The sequence below is a fragment of the Triticum dicoccoides genome, chromosome 5A (assembly GCF_002162155.2).
Source record: "Triticum dicoccoides isolate Atlit2015 ecotype Zavitan chromosome 5A, WEW_v2.0, whole genome shotgun sequence".
Taxonomy (NCBI): domain Eukaryota; kingdom Viridiplantae; phylum Streptophyta; class Magnoliopsida; order Poales; family Poaceae; genus Triticum; species Triticum dicoccoides.
Window position 1 is genome coordinate 385,617,346 of NC_041388.1, and position 18,768 is coordinate 385,636,113.

The 18,768-nt window shown below is 44.2% G+C and overlaps 2 protein-coding genes across 2 annotated transcripts; both read left to right on the top strand.

The window, feature by feature from the left end:
- Positions 1-7,054: 7,054 nt before the first annotated feature.
- Positions 7,055-8,668, top strand: LOC119299574. The gene is made up of 3 exons (XM_037576766.1): positions 7,055-7,177; positions 7,760-8,627; positions 8,659-8,668. The coding sequence occupies exons 1-3, from the start codon at positions 7,102-7,104 to the stop codon at positions 8,666-8,668; spliced, it is 954 nt and encodes a 317-aa protein (XP_037432663.1). The 5' UTR covers positions 7,055-7,101.
- Positions 8,665-10,650, top strand: LOC119297392 (UBP1-associated proteins 1C-like). The gene is made up of 2 exons (XM_037575196.1): positions 8,665-9,138; positions 9,440-10,650. Exons 1-2 carry the CDS (start codon positions 8,668-8,670, stop codon positions 10,421-10,423), a joined length of 1,455 nt encoding a protein of 484 aa, XP_037431093.1. The 5' UTR covers positions 8,665-8,667; the 3' UTR covers positions 10,424-10,650.
- Positions 10,651-18,768: the final 8,118 nt, after the last annotated feature.

The following is an 18,768-nucleotide window of genomic DNA, read 5'->3' on the forward strand; positions in this document are numbered from 1 at the left end:
AAATTCTTTTGAGCATTGATAAATTATTTAATATTATTCTCAAGATCATAGGTGTTCCTATTATTATTATAAGAAGAATTACCATATGAATTACCATAATTATTAGAGAAATTCCCGGAAAAGGTCTAGGATTAAAATTACCTCTATAAGCCTTGTTATTAAAATTGTTTCGCGAGACAAAATTCACATCTATGGCATCACTATTTTGCTCAATCATAGTAGACAAAGGCACATCATTAAAATCAATAGGATCATTTTTATTAGCAACCAACTACATAAGAGCATCAACTTTTTCACTCAAAGTAGAAATTTCTTCAACCGAATTAACCTTTTTACTAGTAGGAGCTCTTTCAGTATGCCATTGTGAATAATTTGCCATAATATTATCAAGAAATTTAGTAGCTTCACCCAAAGTAATTTCCATAAAAGTACCACCCACGGCGGAATATAAAAGATTTCTAGAAACAAAATTCAATCCAGCATAAAATATTTGTATGATCATCCAAAGATTTAAACCATGAGTGGGACAATTTCTTAGCATCAATTTCATTCTTTCCCAAGATTGCGCAACATGTTCATGCTCAAGTTGCTTAAAATTCATGATTTGCGTCCTAAGGGAAATAATTTTTGTGGCCGGAAAATATTTAGTAATAAAACATCTTTGCACTTTTCCCAAGAATTGATACTATTGCGAGGCAAAGAGGAAAACCAAATTTTTGCACGATCTCGCAAAGAAAATGGGAATAATTTCAACTTCACAATATCATTGTCCACATCTTTTTTTTCTTTTGCATATCACATAATTCCACGGATATATTAAGATGGGACGCGACATCCTCATTAGGAGTACCGGAAAATTGATCTTTCATGGCAAGATTCAACAAAGCGGCATTAATATCACAAGACTCCACACTAGTGGCGGGAGGAGCAATCGGAGTGCTAATAAAATCATTGTTGTTGGTACTGGAGAAATGACACAACTTGGTGTTCTCTTCAGTCATAGTGACTTCGCAACAAGATTGCACTCAAAAACATATCTGATGAGAAAACGGTGAACGGAAAAGAGGGCGAATAAAACGGTAATTTTTTGTGAAGTGGGGGAGAGGAAAACGAGAGGCAAATGGAAAATAATGTAAATTGCAAGGACATGATATTTTTTATTAGGAACCTGGTATATGTTGATGATGTCTCCCCGGCAACGGCGCCAGAAATCCCTTTTGATGCGGCTGGAACTATGTCGGTATTTCTCCAAAGAGGAAGGGATGATGAAGCATAGTGACGGTAGGTATTTTCCTCAGTGATGAGACCAAGGTTATCGAACCAGTAGGAGAATCACGCAACACTACGTAAATAGTACCTGCACATAAAGAACAAATACTTGCAACCCGACGTATTAAAGGGGTTGTCAATCCCTTTCAGGTAACGGTGCCAGAAATTGTCGAGTTGACGGGATAAAAATATGATATATTGGATAAATAGATTGCGAATAAATGCAAAATAAAATAAAGTGCAGCAAGGTATTTTAGGGTTTTGGATTAATAGATCTGAAAATTAAAGCGAATAAAAATAGATCTTGAAGGCAAATATAATAAAGAAGAGACCCGGGGGGCGTAGATTTCACTAGTGGCTTCTCTCGAGAAAAATAGCATACGGTGGGTAAACAAATTACTGTTGGGCAATTGATAGAACTTCAAATAATTTTGACGATATCTAGGCAATGATCATTATATAGGCATCACGTCCAAGATTAGTAGACCGACTTCTGTCTGCATCTACTACTATTACTCCACACATCGACCGCTATCCAGCATGCATCTAGTGTATTAAGTTCATGGAGAAACATAGTAATGCAATAAGAATGATGACATGATGTAGACAAGATCTATTTATGTAGAAATAGACCCCATCTTGTTATCCTTAATAGCAATGATACATACGTGTAAGTTCCCCTTCTGTCACTGGGATCAAGCACCGTAAGATCGAACCCATCACAAAGCACCTCTTCCCATGGCAAGAAAAACCGATCTAGTCGGCCTAACTAAACCAAAGATTCGAAGAAGAAATACGAGGCTATAAGTGATCATGCATATAAGAGATCAAAAGACTCAAATAACTTTCATGGATAAAAACATAGATCTGATCATAAACTCAAAGTTCATCAGATCCGAACAAACACACCACAAAAAGAGTGACATCAAATAGATCTCCAAGAGACCATTGTATTGAGAATCAAAAGAGAGAGAGAGAGAGGAAGCCATCTAGCTACTAACTATGGACCCGTAGGTCTACAATGAACTACTCACGCATCATCAGAGAGGCACCAATGAGGATGATGAACCCCTCTGTGATGGTGTCTAGATTGGATCTGTGGTTTCTGGAACTTGCGGCGCCTAGAATTGATTTTCGTCGACTCCCCTAGGGTTTCTAGAATATTAGGGTATTTATAGAGCAAAGAGGCGACGCGGGAGGCCACCGAGGTGGGCACAACCCATCTAGGAACGCATGGGGTTGTGCTTCCCTTGGAGCCCCCCTCAGGTACATCTTTGGCCCAACAGGTGTCTTCTGGTCCAGAAAAAATCTCCAAAAAGTTTCGCTGCATTTGGACTCCGTTTGGTATTGATTTTCTGCGAAGTAAAAAACAAGCAAAAAACACCAACTGGCACTGGGCACTATGTCAATAAGTTAGTCCCAAAAAATGATATAAAGTTGCTACAAAATGATTGTAAAACATCCAAGAATGATAATATAACAACATGGAACAATCAAAAATTATAGATACGTTGGAGACGTATCACCCCTCAGGTAGTTATTTGGTCCAGTATTTTTCATATATTCAAAAATAATTCTCCGTGAAGTTTCAACTTATTTGGAGTTGTACAGAATAGGTATCTCTGATGTAGCTTTTTCAGGTCCAGAATTCCAGCTGCCGGTATTCTCCCTCTTTGTGTAAACCTTGCATATTATGATAGAAAATGCATTAGAATTACCACATAAAGCATTATTATGCATAAAAACATTATAAATAATAGTAGGAAATCATGATGCAAAATGGACGTATCAGTGATTAGTGTTCCTCTTGGACGGTAATCACTTTTCCGTGGCGCTGGCTCCTACAAATAACAAAGCAACTCAAGTTAGATTAAGTACTTATGTGCATAATAAACAAAAGAAGTAAAGGTTGAAATTCACCTTTTTGTTAAAGGGCCAAATGCTTACCTTCCCATCAAAAATGCAAATAGCTTCTGCATTATATCTAGGCCTTGGCTATAGCAACCATAAACATGGTTTTGTCAATGGAGTTCTTATTTTGCACGGTCCTATGTGTGTCTTCTTCTGATGGAAGCTTGTAGAATTTCATGGTCTTCTGAGTGGTGTTAAACCACTTTTCATCTATATGGATTATGTTTTGCATATCCTTGAACGTGCACCTTTTTTCAAACTTTGCTGGTCAAACATAGAGAGACAAAACTGCAGCCTAGCCATTTTGTTTGCTTCCTTCAAGTATGGTTTGAGTGAGCTTGAATGCCTATCGAGTGAGCCGTCTGTAAACATCCTATGCAGTGTGCTTTTCTTCACACCCAAAGCCCTTGTGAGGTTGCGTATAGTTCTCCTTTGACTCCAAGGAATCTCAACAACCATATTGAGGTCAACTACAATCCTTTTGTGCCCACTGTTTTTCGGCTTCCTCGATCTTACATCAACGAGTACGCCTTGTCGAAGACACTCCTTCGCTCTCCTCCAAACACATTTGACCTTGTGCATTGAAGCATGGAACATGTTTGCAACTTCTCTAGTTGTGGTCTTCTTTAATTTATTATTGACACTTCTTGCTGGCAATTCTTAATAAATAACAGTCCTTTGCAAATCTTTAAATTCTTGTATTTGTCTTTATCATGAACTTGCTCATTATCTTGTTGCTCTTGCTCCACATGCATGTCTTCTTCTGGTGCGAATCATACATGGCTTCATGTGGTTCTAAATCATTAAGCTCTTCTTCCTCAAACTCAATCTCTATGTCGCCTACATATATACCATAGTTCTCCTGGTCAACTTGAAGGTTATGCAGAGCTTCATTCATTGCTTTCACTTCCTCTTCTATGCTTTGGAAAGCACCACCTTGGTCTTCAAGTTCATCGTCTACAAGATCACAATTAGCTACTGTATGCAAAAGAATTAAACAAGAAGAGTTGAACAGATCAACAAAAAGTACTTGGGTCCATGTCTAGATCAAAGTGATGTTCATGCTGGAGTTCTTCATGCAAAGCAGCTTCAAGTTCATCCTCTACAAGGTGAGATTTTGTGAGTAGTTGGGTAAGATTGTAATTGAACATTCAAATATGCTATTACTAAATTATTTACTAACCTGATTCATTCGATTCATGCAGATCCTCCTCTCCATGGGCAACATCGGGCTAATGTTCATCTTCTACCTCAAGGCACCATCATGATTAGCTACTGTATGCAAATAAATTGAACAAGAAGAATTGAACAGATCAGAAAAGAGTACATAGGTCCATATTTAGATCAAAGTGATGTTCAGGCCGGAGTTCATCATGCAAGGCAGCTTCATCTTCTTCCTGTATAGTTTGCTCATGCAAGGCAACTTTGAGTTCTTCCTCATCTGGTGGTGCTATGTTCAAGTCCATGGCCATGGATAGTGTGTGTGGTGTACTGTTTGCTTCATGTGAGCTGCCTTTTGTAGCTGTGTTAGACGCTTGGGTTCGAATTCTTAAACATGGCGCCTCTTCTAATTTCTCTGGTGCCAAGTACTATTGTTATTTTAGTAGTTTAAATGGCAGGAACAGTGAAAGTGGAGCTAAACTCTCGGGCGCCAGGTACTTTCTGGTGTTTGGATTGTTTTTTTGCTTTGTGTTGGTATTAACTATACACTTGAAATTGAAGCAACACCACAGCTGCTTTTTTTTATCGGCAACACCACAGCTGCTAGTAGCTTAAATGAGGGTGGAAGGTGACTTCTGCAAAATTTGTTAATTTGTCTTGAAATACCTAGACGCACACTTTCTAGCAAACGGAGGGAGTAATCCTTATGCAGGAGATGAAACGGTACATCCTGATATGCTCTTAATATGTATTAATGAAATTTGTGGATTGAGTTAAAAAGAAGGTATTCCCTTTATCTTTGGAGGAAAAGATATTGACATGGTATAGTCTATTGTATTATATACATCGTGGTTTCTTCTAAGGCCCCTCCCAATGCTCCACCTTGTATAGTAGGTGCTAAGGCTGCCATGTAGGCAAAAAATCAGATGTGTCAAGGTAATTAAGAGGAGAGAGATGAGTGTGATGACCCCAGGAAGAAACAATGCCAAGCACAAGAATCTAGGCAAAACACTTAAATGGAAGAAGCCCACCAATGCACGGAGAACTTTAGTTGCAAAATCATTAAATGAGAGATGTTTAGCACCAACAAGTTAGGCCATGTTTGGTTCCAAATAAGTCACCAACTTATAAGTCGAAAAGTGAAAAAAATGACTTATTTTACCAAATAGACCCAACTTATACGTCACCCCAACTTATAAGTCATAAGTTGCTCCATCCCAACTTAAAACTTATAAGTCACCCCTTTTGCGTGGGTCCCATCACCTTTACATCAAAAACAAGATAAAAAGGTGTGATCAGATGACTTATAAGTCAGATGACAACCAAACGGGCATGACTTATAAGTCGCTGATTTTAAGTCACCTGACTTATAAGTCAGGTGACTTATTGGAACCAAACAGACCCTTAGGCTAGTCATGGTGGGAGTAACTTTGCAAGTAACATACCGCAGTTCAAGACAAGTTTGCTTATGTGACATTTATTTAATGAGGAGAGATGTGTTTAGAGTAACATAATATGTTATTGTAACATAGCATTTTTCAAGAAAAGATGAGTCTATAAGTTAATAAATGAAGTCATCTATGACACTACTATTATGTTACTTTGCACTATGAAGATAGTAACTTAAACTAGTGTCATATGCATGACACTAGTATAAGTTACTCCCCACTATGACTAGTCTTAAGTACCTTGCATTGGAGGCTTTAATTGCTAAAGTTTTAATGTGCTTAGCCCCCGATGCGTTAAGGTAGCCTAATGAAAATTGAAGAGGGGGCTCTCTCTTTTTAAAACTAGTGTTAAAAAAGTGTCTCACATTTTGAGACAGGCAGTAGTATATTTTAGTACTTCTAGTTTATTTATTTCAAGTTTGCAAGGACGCATGTACTCCATTTCGTCTGCGAGTGAGAAACCTGTCAAAGCCGCCCCCAATCATAGTGATCGGCCTTTCCCAGTAAAACCTCCCAAGCTGCCCAATCGTCGTGATCGGGCCAGGTCCCCTTCGCATTGAAGGCGCAAGGAGAGTTTCGTCTCCTACACCCACGCGCTCTAAGGTTGGTTGTAATGGGGAGTATCATATACTAGTATCATGCATATGATACTAGTGTATGATACTACCTCTCTAATGCATAGTATCATATATTAGTATCATATAGTACTCTATTTATTGTCATGCATGACACAAAGTAGTATAACATTTATTATGATACGGTATCATGATATGATACTCCACCCTCTCTTTCTTCATTTAATGCTATGACACCTCATTAAAATTGCCTAGTTGGCATGCATGATACTATCTATAATACTACCATTACGACCAGCCTAATAAAAATAAAAATAAAAGCATGTACAATGGTTCTATCTTAAGAGTGTCACGTAGGATAAATGATGAGGTGGAGGAGAGAGAAACCATAAGAGAAGGCTTGTCTTATCTTATTTAAGAGAAGACAAAAGATGATTTCTTAGCACAATTTGTCTCACTATGTTTTTAGGAACAATTAATTATTGAAGATAAAGCTAAGAAATAATCCATTGTAGACATGTTTTTTGTCATCTATAATTTATATGCAAAACTTAAAATAAAACTGTCTTATTAACCATTGTTCGTGCCAAAGGAAATCCGTTCGCACTCCACGCTCCTCTATTCTCGCGCGCCTCCTGCTCTCCCTCTCCTCGCCCCAAACAAAACCACCAACCAACCACTGCGGCCCGGACTCGCTCCGCCGCTGCTCTGCTCCCCGGGGCCGGGGGACCCGACCGATGGAGTTCTCTCGCCGCGGTCGAGCCACCGACGACGCCGGCGACGCCCACCGCTTCCCCGACCCCCCGTCGCACGGTACGCGTCGAGCCACTCTAAACATCCGCCCTTGTCCCTCTGGTCGTTTCTTCCCTGTCAAATATTAACTGCAAATGAAGTAATCGCAGAACCATTTTGCTCTCAGTTCTCTCATGTGTTCAGATGCTTGCAACTACTGTTGTGATTCCGCGCCAAGAACTCCAATATCTGCGCCGCCGCTATGCGCTGGTTTTTTAGGAATCGAAAATAAGGCCGCAGTTTCTTTCGTGTGCTACTAGTAGATTGGAGTTTGTTACGATTTGGATTCGCTCGCTCGTTTGTTTCTCGAAAGGAGTTTCGGATCTGTCTGCGGGGGCAGAAGATACCAGAATCGGAGAACAACCCGCGCATCACAACCTTCATCTTTGCCGTCGAGAAATCTCGCAAACATGCCCCCTCTTCCATGGACAGACCTAACCTAAGTCCATCCTAGCATAACATTATCCACCTTGCTATTTCAAATCACATGCAGATTTTTCTTTTTCTCCCTTAATACTCCGATTTGGAATTTTTGTTCACGAGGAGTTGGAATTTTGGTCACGCCGACCATCTAATTAATTGCTGCGCAATGCCCTGGTGCAGGGGAGGAGGAGCCGATGACGGTGATGAGGGCTGCGCTGCTCTCGCAGCTCCACATGGACCGCCTTCGCCAGGAGATCATCGTGGCCGAGCTGGCCAAGATGGAGCGCGCGGCCGTGGCGCCATTGGATGGCGTGGCCGCAGCAGATGCTGGGCGGCCTAGGCCGTGCCCGCTCAGTGCTGAGCAGCTCATGGCCCTGCGCGCCGCCACGCCGATGCCATTGCTTGGCCTGGCCGCCACAGATGCTGGACGGTATGGGCTTTTGCCATTCGGTGCCGAGCAGCCCATGGCCCTGCGCGCTTCTGCCGGTGGGCAACAGACTACATCGATGCCATTGCACAGTGTGGCCGCCGCGGATGCTGGACGGTCTACGCCGTGGCCGTTCAGTGACGAGCAGCCTATGACCCTGCGCCTGCGCGCCATGCCCGGTGGCCACCAGACCCCGCTGATGCCATGGTGCGGCGTGGCCACCACAGATGATGGACGGTCTAAGCCGTGGCCGTTAAGCACCAAGCAGCACATGGCCCTGCGCGCTGCCGCCGATAGCAACCAGGCCACTCCGATGCCGATGTATTGCGCGGCTGCCGCAGGTGATGGACGGTCTAAGCCATGTCCATTCAGTGCAGAGCAGCCCATGGCCCTGCTTGCTGCGGCCGGTGGCCACCAGACCACCCCGATGTCATTGCACGGCGTGGCCGTCGCAGATGCTGGGCCGTCTAAGTCGTGGCCTTTCACTGCCGAGCAGCAGCCCATGGCCCTGCTTGCTGCTGCCGTTGGCCACCTGCAGACCACCCCGATGTCACTGCACGGCATGGCCGCCGCAGATGCTGGACCTTCTAAGCCGTCGCCGTTCAGTGTCCAGCGGCTCATGTCCCTGCGCGCTCCGGCTGGTGGCCACCAGGCCACGCTGATGCCATTGCATGGTGCCGATGCCGCAGATGCTGGATGGTCTAAGCCGTTGCCGTTCAGCGCTGAGCAGCCCATGGCCCTGCTTGCTGCGGCCGGTGGCCACCAGACCACCCCGATGTCATTGCACGGTGTGGCCGCCGCAGATGCTGGATCGTCTAAGCCGTGGTCGTCCACTTCCGAGCAGCTCCTGGCCCAGCGCGCCGCCGCTGGTGGCCACCAGGCCACGCCAATGCCATTGCACCGTGTCGATGCCGCAGATGCTGGATGGTCTACGCCGTTGCCGTTCAGTGCCAAGCAGCCCATGGCCCCGCGCTCTGCGGCTGGTGACCACCAGGCCACACCGATGCCATTGCACGGAGCGGCGGCGGTGGCAGATGCTGGACGGTGTAAGCCGTGTCTGTTAAGCGCCCAGAAGCTCATGTCTCTACAGAATGCAGAGTTTGATGAGCATAAACTGCCTGACTCCAATAAGGTGAGAACAGCTTGTGAGATTTGAACTGCATCTGTTGTGTCTTGACTATTGACATTTTATAATACTGTTTCAGAATTATGATTCTACAAACCAAAATCAATCAAACTCCTTGCGCGACAAAAACTTCCTATCTTGTGATGACAAATTACTTGGGTATTGTAGGATTTGTACATGGAACATAGGAGTACTAATAGGAGCGAGTTTACTTTCCATGTTTTTCTGCATCCAACTCCTTACCAAGTTTGCTCTCCTTGCTTTCAAAGGTTCATTTACTAACGATCTTGGTTAAATTATCAAACAGGCTGTTCCGCCAAGTAAGACGTCGCTTGCGGAGAAGTCGGAACTAACAGGAATAACCATTCCAGTTAAGAAGCTCAAACCACCCAAGAAATGGAACTGCACCGTCTGCCAGGTGCAAGCGACCTGTGAGAAGAACCTACAGATGCATTATGCTGGGCAGAAGCACTTGGCAAATGTAGCAACACTGGGCCCAGGAACCAAGCCAAGTGATCAGAAGGCGAAAGCAGGAGCAGCAGAACCATCTCTTGGCACAGAACAGAGGAAAACATCCTCGATAAACTGGAGTTGCAGTACCTGCCAGGCCCGCGGCACATCCAAATCGACATTTGATGCGCACCTCCAAGGCAAAAGACACCAGCAGAACATTGCGGAAGCATCCGTAAAAGGCGATGGCGCACCGAAGAACGCCGCAGTGGCGGGGGAAGCAAAATCGGATGGCATCACCGTGCCGAAGCCTTCAGAGAAGCCATCACGGGTCTGGAGCTGTGGCATTTGCCAAACTACATGCACCTGCGAAACAGACTTGAAGAACCACCTGAAGGGCGCCAGACACCGAGAAAAGGTCCAGTCCCTGCTTGAAGAAAGCAAGAACGTGACAAGGAATCCTGAGACAAACTTGAAGAAAAACAATGCACCACAAATGGTCAAGAACCAAGGACCACACCCGGCATGGAACTGCACGATGTGCCAGGCCAAATGTTTCTCCAAATCTCAGTTTGAGAGTCATTGCAGTGGCAGCAGGCACCAGCAGAATATCGAGGCGATACTCGGCAAACGCGAGACCGCGAAAGTGAGCAGCTCGAGGACCGCAAATGAACCAGCTTCGGATGGCTCCAGCGGCAAGAATGCAAGCTCGAAGAAGGCGGAGAAGAAAGAGATGTTGTACTTCTGCGAGGTCTGCAATTTGCTGTGTGGCAGCAGTGAGATGCTGGTAAGCCATCGTTATGGGAAGAGACACCGGGAAAAGCTCAGCGCAGGGAAATGAAGTGCGTTTGTGGGTCTGCAAAGGAATTGTGGCTTTTGTAGGGAAAGATGCGAAGCACGATTCTGGCTCTGCATGTAGCCCTGTACTGCTCTGCACTTGAATTATGTGATGGCTTTGTAGGAACTGGGTTCAATCTCACCTGTTTTCATTTGCGAATTGTATTTCGTTTCGGGCCCAACTTTGAACAAACTGGGCTGCTTGTTGCTCGACTGCATGTGTCAGCTTTCTATGGTTAGCACTTCTTTTAAACTCGGAGAAGTAATATCTCTCTTTTAAACTCAGAGTATAAGTTATGCGTGTATTTCTAGATCATCAACTTTACCGACCAAATATACCATCCGTTCTTAAATATAAGTCTTTTAAGAGATTTCAATATAAACTACATACAGGGCACAGTGAGTGAATCTACACTCTGAAGTAGGTCTATATACATTCGTATGTAGTTTGTATGAAAATCTCTAAAATGACTTATATTTAGGAACGGATGGAGTATTAAATAAATATTGTATTTGAATTCATGTTTGAATGCTCCCTTTTTTCAAACATACAGGTCAGACTGATTTTCTTAAATTTGACGAAAGTCTATCTATTAAGAAAAATATGTACATGTGTAATACAAATTAGACTCTGACACATATTTTTATATTACATTTATTTTGTAATATTAATAATAGCATATTTTTCTATTAATTTGGTTAAACTTTGTGAAGTTTGATTTTTGGAAAAAAGTCAATATGTATTATATATTTTAAAAATAGATGGAAGTACTTCTTTTGTCCCAAAATAAGCAACGTGGTTTGAAGTAAAACCATGCCACTTATATGGGGACGTGGGAGTGCTTTTTTTGACATATCAATTATATTTTATTTAGGAACCTTCAAGTCTCTCTTTCCTGCTCTACAAGAAAAGTTTTTCTCCTCCCGTCGGTACCGCCGTATGTCCGTCCCATCTCCGATGGCCTCTAGGCCATGGAGGTGTGGAGGGTCTCGGCCCCTCGTTGGCGGGATGGACCCATTTTCATTCTTGTTAAAATCAACGTCTTGGTTGGGGCTGTGTGGCGGCTGCGATGTCCCTTAGTACGAATAATGTCTCCCACCTTCTATCCCCGTCCTGATGGTGCATTTAGCATCGTCGAAGGGTGTGTGGAGGTTTGTCTCTGTCGGATCTTGTGGGATTCGGTTGGTGCTGGTCTTCGGTGGATCTATTTCGATCTGGTCTTCGTTCGTTTTCGTTTAGGTGTTTACAGGTTTAACCCTTCTGATCTACGATTTTCTTCATCGGCGATGGTTGCTACTCTGGTGCGTTGGTCCTATCGAACCTTAGTACGACGACTTTCTGATTGTCTACTACAACAAGATTTACCCGGCTCCGGTGAGAAAGGGGTGATGACGGCGGTGCGCCTTTGCCTCGCTCCAATGCTTGTAGTTGTTGTTAGGTGGTCCACGGACATGGTTGTAATTTTTATTACCTCTATTGTTCTTCGTGTTGCCATGATTGAAAATGAATAGTGATAGTTTCTCGAAAAAAAATTATATTTTGTTTACCAAACTAATGATCTAGAAATACATGTGTGTCTAATAAACCTCAAATAGAGGGGGCACAAACAATCATTCTTTCTGCTCCTGCTTCCCAACTTAAGCGACGGGTAGTGGCAGCTAATCTACCCTACCAAGACAACACTGTGAGCCCCCTTCCCGCTAGTTCATCCCTTCGGCTACAAGAAGGGGCGAGGACCACAGGGCTTCGGTCCAATGGTGGTAGGGTTAGGAACAAATTTAGGATTCATCTTCATTTAGCGGTGGCGAGATGGATCATGTTGCCGTCGACATGACATGGCATAATATGTTGGAATTTTGCTAGTAGGTCTTTGGCCCAAAGCCCAACTAAAATTCTGAAATTTTCTTGACTCATTCATACACACATGTGAGTGGAGTGAGTGAAGCTAAAGTTTAGTCCCATCCCGGAAGTTGAGAGAGAGTTGCACCTCTTTATAAGGTGAGCTCTTCTACCACTTGTATGAGCATGAGAAGAGAAGACCTACACGCGCGCTCCTCCTTGCTCGCCTCGTCACGACGCGTCGCGCCGCGCCGCGGGCTGCGGGATTGAGCCGAGCCAAGGACAGAGCTATGCACGTTGTCTATATTTTTGCTGCACGGGAAAAATTAATGAGTCATTAATTGATAATTAACGGACGCGTTAATTACTGGACCGTTTCCGATTTTTTTTTGGATCGTGACGACTCGGACGTGGGGTTTACTCTCACGACCTACCCGACCCGCACTATATAGTCAGGCAGACGTCTACCTAGCCGCCGCCGCTTCGTATGATTTCTCACCACCGTTCCAGATCATTGCGCCGCCAAGCAAGTCTTCTCCATCCCTCCTTCCGGCGTGCACCGCGAGAAAGGGACAGCAGGCCTCCGAAACCCCGCCTCTCGAGATCCTGTGCGGGAGAGGGGCGATCAGGTTTTTGGGGAGCGCACTCGCGCGACTGCTGGCAGTGACGACTTCGCGAACGACGACTTCTTTTCCAACCTCGACAACCTCATCCTCGACGACATGGGCGACAACGTCAACGCCGGCAGTGCTGCACCCGCTGCACCGTATGTGATTCTATCCTTCCTGTTCGAGATCGTGGTAGAATTCATGTTTCTAGTATGTGCCCTAGATGTGATATGTTCATCTGCTATACTAGTTCGCATGATTAGTTTAATCTCTGCTGTTGTGGTCATGATTTATCTTCTGTTTATTCGGATTAAATCTCGTAGTAATTTGCTCATATTTCCAACAATCCAAAAACCTGATTATAGGCAATTTACTCCGAGTGGTTTTGCTGCGCATCTGAAGCCGCCTGCCTTTAAGGGGGCGCAATATAAGAGGTGGCGCACGAGAGCAGTCTACTGGTTTTAGACCATGGGCTGCTATGATGCCACCAAGGGCAAGCCTGAGGGCGATCTTAATCCAGCACAGCTGGAAGCTTTTGAGAAGATCGATACCCTCTTTAAAGGCGCTCTTTTGAGTGTTCTTGATGACTCCATTGTGAATTTGTATATGTCGTTTGACAACGGCAAGGACATGTGGGCTACGCTCGAGGCCAAGTTTGGTGCCTCGGACGCCGGCAGCGAGTTGTACGTCATGGAGCAATTCTATGACTACAAGATGACTGATGAGCGCCCTGTTGTACAGCAGGCTCATGAGATACAACCGCTCACAAAAGAACTTGAGTATTTCAAGTGTGTGTTGCCGGACAAATTTGTTGCCGGAAGCATCATTGCCAAGCTTCCACCTTCGTGGAACAATTTTGCTACTTTCCTGAAACACAAGAGACAGGAGTTTTCCGTTGCGGATCTCATTGGTACTCTTGATGTTGAAGAGAAGGCGAGCGCAAAGGACACACGTGCTCGAGTTGCTGAGGGAGGTTCTAGTGCCCACATGGTACAGAAGAAGAACTCCCAGCCCAACAAGTTCAAAAACAATAAAAACAAAACTCAGGGCAAAGGCAAGTTTGATACAAAGAACAAGCCATCACATTCTACCAACTTCAAGAAGAATTCTCATAAGAAGGGGAAGGGGCTTTGCCATGTCTGCGCTGATCCTAATCACTAGGCTCCGAAGTGTCCTAACCGCTTTGAGGAGCGCGAACATGAGAAGAGCGGCAAGTCCGCTAATGTTGTCATCGGTGATACTGATATGAAGGAATCAGGATACGGTATTTTTCCTACCATCATTTCAGTATTTCAATCCCCTGATTGGTTAATTGACACCGGTGTCGATGTACATGTTTGTGCTGACGCCTCCATGTTTTCTTCTTACCAGGCAACAGGGACTTCACCCGTGCTGATGGGGAATGGGTCACATGCCATCGTTCGAGGTGTTGGTACGGTCGATCTGAAGTTTACTTTGGGGAAGACTGTGCGTCTGAAGAACGTTCATCATGTGCCGTCCATCAATAAAAATCTCGTTAGCGGTTCCCGTTTATGTCGAGATGGTTTTAAGTTGGTTTTCGAATCCAATAAAGTTGTAATTTCTAAGTGTGGATAATTTGTTGGAAAAGGCTATGAGTGCGGAGGCTTGTTCCGCCTATCTTTGTCAGATATTTGCACTAAAGTTATTAATAATGTTTGCCACAATAATGAGTCTGATACTTGGCATTCACGACTTTGTCATATTAACTTTGGTTGCATGACGCGGCTAGCCAATATGAATTTAACTCCGAAAATCTCTACTGTCAAAGGCTCTAAGTGCCAAGTATGTGTGCAAGCTAAGCAACATCGCAAGTCCCATAAGACTGCAGAGGCAAGAGACTTGGCGCCACTAGAGCTTATACATTCTGATCTTTGTGAGATGAATGGCGTGTTGACAAAAGGTGGAAAGAGATACTTCATGACGTTGATTGATGACTCCACTAGATATTGTTATGTGTATCTTTTGAAATCAAAAGATGAGGCTTTGACTTTCTTTAAAAACTATAAAGCTGAGGCAGAGAACCAACTTGATCGGAAAATTAAACGGCTTAGGTCCGATCGTGGTGGAGAGTATTTTTCCAATGAATTTGATCTGTTTTGTGCGGAACATGGTATAATCCATGAGAGGACGCCTCCCTACTCACCCCAGTCAAATGGGGTAGCCAAAAAAAAGAACCGAACTCTAACTGATATAGTTAACACCATATTAGACACTTCGGGTCTATCCAAGGAATGGTGGGGTGAGGCGCTAATGACTGCGTGTAATGTTCTAAACCGAGTTCCCACAAAGCATAAGACCATGACTCCATTTGAGGAATGAGAAAGGAAAAGGTTAAAACTCTCTTACCTACGTACTTGGGGTTGTTTGGCGAAAGTCAATATACCAATTCCGAAGAAGCGCAAGCTTGGACCAAAAACCGTGGATTGTGTTCTTCTGGGCTATGCTTTTCATAGCATCGGCTATAGATTTTTGATAATAAAATCTGAGGTATGCGACATGCATGTTGGTACGATTATGGAATCAAATGATGCAACTTTCTTTAAGGACATATTTCCTATGAAGGATATGTTGAGTTCATCAAATCAGGAGATACCTACTCCATCTAGTGAGGAACTCACTGTAATTCCTGAATCCACCATTGCGATGGAACACGTTGAGAATCCTGTTGAGGGTGACAATGGAACTCCTGTGAGGAGTAAGAGACAGAGGACTACAAAGTCTTTTGGTGATGATTTCATTGTGTACCTCGTGAATGATACACTCAGGACTATTTCAGAAGCCTATGCATCTCCTGATGCTGACTACTGGAAGGAAGCTGTACGTAGCGAGATGGATTCCATCTTAGCTAACGATACCTGGGAGATCACTGACCGTACTTATGGGTGCAAACCTGTAGGATGTAAGTGGGTGTTCAAGAAGAAGCTTAGACCTGATGGTACGATTGAAAAGTACAAGGCACGGCTTGTGGCCAAGGGTTATACCCAGAAAGAAGGTAAAGACTTCTTTGATACTTACTCACCCGTGGCTAGACTGACCACAATTCGGGTGCTACTATCACTGCCTACCTCACATGGTTTCTCGTTCATCAAATGGACGTTAAGACGGCTTTCCTCAATGGAGAGTTGAAGGAGGAAATTTACATGGATCAGCCAGATGGTTTTGTAGTACCTGGTCAGGAAGGAAAGGTGTGCAAGTTATTAAAGTCTTTATATGGCCTTAAACAAGCTCCTAAGGAGTGGCATGAGAAGTTCGAAAGAACATTAACTGCTGCCGGCTTTGTAGTAAATGATGGTGACAAGTGCGTGTACTATCGCTATGGTGGGGGCGAAGGAGTTATTCTTTGTCTGTATGTCGACGACATATTGATCTTTGGAACCAAACTTGATTTAATTAAGGAGGTTAAGGATTTCTTATCTCGCTATTTTGAGATGAAGGATCTAGGAGTAGCTGATGTTATCTTAAACATCAAGCTGTTGAGAGATGAGAATGGTGGGATCACACTGCTTCAGTCTCATTATGTGGAAAAGGTCTTGAGTCGTTTTGGGTATAGCGACTGCACGCCTTCTCCAACTCCATATGATGCTAGTGTGTTGCTTCGAAAGAATCGACGGATTGGTAGAGATCAACTGAGGTATTCTCAGATTATTGGCTCGCTTCTGTATTTGGCGAGTGCCACGAGGCCTGACATCTCTTTTGCTGTGAGCAAGCTGAGTCGGTTTGTGTCAAAACCAGGAGATGATCATTGGCATGCGCTTGAGAGAGTTATGCGCTATTTGAAAGGCACCGCGAGCTATGGGATTCACTACACCGGGTATCCAAGGGTACTAGAGGGTTATAGTGACTCAAACTGGATATCTGATGCTGATGAGATTAAGGCCACAAGTGGTTATGTTTTTACACTTGGTGGTGGCGCTGTTTCCTAGAAGTCTTGCAAGCAGACCATTTTAACGAGGTCAACTATGGAAGCAGAACTCACAGTATTAGACACTGCCACTGTTGAAGCAGAGTGGCTTCGTGAACTCTTGATGGACTTACCTATGGTTGAAAAACCAATACCCCCTATACTGATGAACTGTGATAATCAAACTGTGATCGTCAAGATAAACAGTTCTAAGGACAATATGAAGTCCTCAAGGCATGTGAAGAGGAGACTAAAATCTGTTAGAAAATTGAGGAACTCCGGAGTTATTACGTTGGATTATATCCAAACGTCGAAAAACTTGGCAGATCCCTTCACATAGGGTCTATCACGTAATGTGATAGATAATGCATCGATGGAGATGGGTTTGAGACCCACCGCATGAGTTGTCCATAGTGGTAACCCACTCTATGTGATCGGAGATCCCGTGAAGTAGAAGTGGGAGACAAGTTGTTGGTCAGCTAGAAGGAGAGTATCCCTATATTAATTATCCCACTCCGTGAAGATGCAATACTCTCCTGATCTGCATGGAAGGTTGATACTTATCTTAATGTGTTCCAAGTGGCTTATTCGGGTAAGTAGAGATGTTGTCCTGCAGAACATCTTCTGAGGAACACACCTATATGAATTTGACTGTTAACGTCACAGTCTGTGAGAATTGGGTGTTCTCTAATAAATTCATGAAAGGCCCTGGAGTATGACGTATACGCTCCACCCACGGGGAAGCCTTGCGACAGCCCAGTACCGATCAAGAATTTGTGTGAAACTAGTTTCACAGAAAACTTGTAGTTCAAGGCATAGTCCACTATTTAAGTTGTGATCTAGTGTAGCATAAATTTCTGAGTGGAAGTTCAACTTCACAGTCTCCACTAAGCACCGGTATATAAACAATGTTTTGGAACTAAATGATGAGATGTGCCAATGAGACTTTGTGGGGGATTGTTGGAATTTTGCTAGTAGGCCTTTGGCCCAAAGCCCAACTAAAATTCTGAAATTCTCTTGGCCCATTCATGCACACATGTGAGTGGAGTGAGTGAGGCTAAAGTTTAGTCCCACCCCGGAAGTTGAGAGAGAGTTGCACCTTTTTATAAGGTGAGCTCTTCTATCACTTGTATGAGCATGAGAAGAGAAGACCTACACGCGCGCTCCTCCTCGCTCGCCTCGCCACGCCACGTCACGCCTCGTCACGACGTGCCGCACCGCGGGTTGCGGGATTGAGCCGAGCCAAGGACAGAGCTATGCATGTTGTCTATATTTTTGCTGCACGGGAAAAATTAATGAGTCATTAATTAATAATTAACGGACGCGTTAATTACTGAACCGTTTCCGATTCTTTTGGATCGTGACGACTCGGACGTGGGGTTTACTCCCACGACCTACCCGACCCGCACTCTATAGTCAGGCAGACGTCTACCCTAGCCGCCGCCGCTTTGTATGATTTCTCACCACCGTTCCAGATCATTGCACCGCCAAGCAAGTCTTCTCCATCCCTCCTTCCGGCGTGCAATGCGAGAAGGGACAGCAGGCCTCCGGAACCCCGCCTCTCGTGATCCTGTACGGGAGAGGGGCGATCAGGTTTTTGGGGAGCGCACTCGCGCGACTGCTGGCAGCGACGATTTCTTTCCCGACCTCGACAACCTCATCCTCGACGACATGGGCGACAACGTCAACGCCGGCGGTGCTGCACCCGCTGCATCGTATGTGATTCTATCCTTCCTGTTCGAGATCGTGGTAGAATTCATGTTTCTAGTATGTGCCCTGGATGTGATATGTTCATCTGCTGTGCTAGTTCGCATGATTAATTTAATCTATGTTGCCGTGGTCATGATTTATCTTCTGTTTATTCGAATTAAATCTCGTAGTAATTTGCTCATATTTCCAACATAATACATATGGCTTTAGGCATTTAAAAAAAAGAAACGTACAAACAAAGTGCCTCAGTTGAGTCATGCTGAGAAAAA